Source organism: Gavialis gangeticus, unplaced genomic scaffold (genome assembly GCF_001723915.1).
Source record: "Gavialis gangeticus isolate Ggan-Ray unplaced genomic scaffold, GavGan_comp1, whole genome shotgun sequence".
Classification (NCBI taxonomy): domain Eukaryota; kingdom Metazoa; phylum Chordata; order Crocodylia; family Gavialidae; genus Gavialis; species Gavialis gangeticus.
Genome location: NW_017728992.1, coordinates 147,128,388 through 147,130,933, shown reverse-complemented (window position 1 = coordinate 147,130,933; position 2,546 = coordinate 147,128,388). Strand labels below are relative to the sequence as shown.

The window sequence follows — 2,546 nt, the reverse complement described above, 5'->3', positions numbered from 1 at the left end:
AAAAAGTTTACAGATTGTTTTCCTGTCTCCAAAAAGGGCTGGCCCACAATTTGGGGGGCCCCCTGCAAGATATAGTTTTGGGCCCCCTAATCCATCGAAAAAAATCAAAATTGTGGTTAATTGTGGTATAAACTCACTGAAATAAAATAGTTGGGGCCGGGATGTGTGGATGTGGGCTGTGCTACAAGGGGCACAGAGTGGGGGCAGCATGTGCTGGAGATGTCTGGGTTCCCTCCCCGGAGCTGGGGCTGGGGCGGGAGAGGAGCCGGGACCTCCTCCCCCACTTGGCCTAAGAAGCCCTGCATTGAGCCCTTTAAACATGGAGCAGGGGGTGAGTGGGGCATGGCTCCTTGACTGCGGGACCCCTGTGGCCACAGGTTCCACAGGATAAGACAGGCTGGCCCTGCATGCTGCCACTGCGTGTGCCATTCATCCTACCTCATTCATCATACCCCTCAGTGCAAGCCATGCCAATGGGTTGGTAGATGTGGTTTACCTGGTCTGGACTGACAACAATAGGTTCCCTCAGAATAATCCAGGTGATGACCTCTTCACAAGGAGGTGTAGTGAAGGAGCCATGGTAAGTCCAGTAGTCTCGAGATTTAGGAAAAAGAATTGAAGGATCAAAGTTTGGAAAGGGAGCTTCTTTCCCCTTAAAGAGAAAAAAAAACAAGCAAACCAGAAATCTCATCAGCAGCATAAGTAGAGATACAAGTCTTGCTTAAAAGGAGTATGTAAGTTCCCATAGAAGAATCAATGAAAGGTCCAACTTCATTCAAGTGATACAACTCCTTTTTCATTCAAAAGTTTGTTTAGAAATTTATTTTCCCAGAAATGACTGTTAGTCCAAAGCCAAGGTCTCATTTATATAGCACACACCTTATCAAAGTGTCCACTGTGGCACGTAAGACTTGTAACTTCTGAGAAACTCTTTTCACCAAAATATAATGTTACTTAATAACTGTGACCATACAAGAAATATCAATATCTATGATGACTTCAACCACCTACCAGAAGCACTTCCAGTCCACTTCTGGGTCCGCCGCCAAGCGCGCAGGCCCCCCTCCCGTGGTAATTGGTTGTGGGGAGACCCAGGTGCCCCCCCAGACCCATGAGGCACCAGTCAGAGCCGGGGGTGGGGGTCCCCCGCTTTCTCCCCAGTGGACCTGGAAGTGGACTGGAAGTGCTTCTGGTCCACTTCCAGGTTCACTGCCAAGCATGTGGGGGCCCCCCCATGCTCCCATGGGATGCTCCATCTGCCCCAGCATCCACAAGCTGCCTGGTACTTTGAGGTATGTAGAAAAAACATTTAAAGCTGTGTCTATGTTTGAATCATCAAATCTCTCAGAATCTCCACCGAATCAAAATCAGCAACCAAAGCTCTGAACAGCCCTAGTGGTTATTGTATATTGCAGGGCAGCCACTATGTACTATCAAATCTGACCTTTTGGTTTGCAATTGTGCTGCATCTCACTTAACCTGATATAATAAAAACTGTGTTACCTTTGACTTAATAGCTCCAATTTCTTCAAGAATTCTCTTCATCTCTCGTTTGACAGGTTTCCCCACCTCAAAGTAGAAAACATAAGCCAAAAAATAGTTATGCCAGAAGATTTTTCTTGTATGATGCTTCACTGTATATTACAACTATTAAAAAAAACCTGTACTCCCATCTGTCAATATTCTCAGAACATACTATAGTTAAACGTTACACTTTATAGAAGGCAAAAAGAACATTTCCTGAATAATATTTGAAGTAACTAATTGTTCATAATTCTGCTATATGCTAAACACACACACAAGGCTCAATCATGCTCCAGTGGAAGTGAATAGTATAAACTGCACTGCCTTGAGAGGGGACAAGATGAGCCTACAAACTTGATGCACAAGATATCATAATTAAAAAGGGAAGTGACTTCACATCTAACAATTTCACTGACCAGAAACAGAAAAATATAGTTTCTCGAGCATGCACATTTACCATCTGATGGTAATTTCCCTCTCAAATGAGTACTATAGCCATTTTTGAGCTGAAATTGTACATGTGAGGGTACAGGGAAGATTAAGACAAAACTTTGAGAGATATTGTTCATGGAGATCAGGCAGGAAGTAATATATAGCTGATTGCTATTGGATAGGCATCTACTGGTGAAATCACACCTCTCAAACAAGACAAATGCACCTTGGAGATTCCATCCCCCCTTGGCCCCCAAGTCTACACAATGTTTTGGACACACAGATGTGGCATCAGACATGTTTAGAAGTAATACAAGCTTTGCACAATAATAAATTTGGTACCGTCAGGGCTGGACCCAGGGAGTCTATCTGAGAGTGGGTATCAGCAAAGTTAGGTGTCAAACACACTTTGTGCCCTGGGCCGGATCCAGGCTGGATTCCTTGCAGGCCAGATGAGTCTGACGTATGCAGCAGCAGTGGCGGCTCCTAATCTAACCTGGGGCATGCGGCAGCAGCTCCAGCTCTGGCACAGGGCACGTGCTGGTGAGGTCATAATCCAAGGAAATAGGGTTGTTGTGGTGGTGATAAGT

At 45.1% G+C, this 2,546-nt stretch overlaps 1 protein-coding gene across 1 annotated transcript in view; it reads right to left on the bottom strand.

Annotated features, from left to right (window-relative positions):
• The window catches only part of LOC109305001 (carbonic anhydrase 3-like), a 37,328-nt gene that overhangs the window by 9,081 nt on the left and 25,701 nt on the right, over window positions 1-2,546 (bottom strand). Inside the window, exons 5-6 of the mRNA XM_019527874.1 lie at window positions 1,504-1,569; window positions 497-652 (exon numbers count right to left, since the gene is read on the bottom strand). Coding sequence (XP_019383419.1) covers window positions 497-652; window positions 1,504-1,569 — 222 coding nt within the window. The remainder of the gene's footprint in view (window positions 1-496; window positions 653-1,503; window positions 1,570-2,546) is intronic.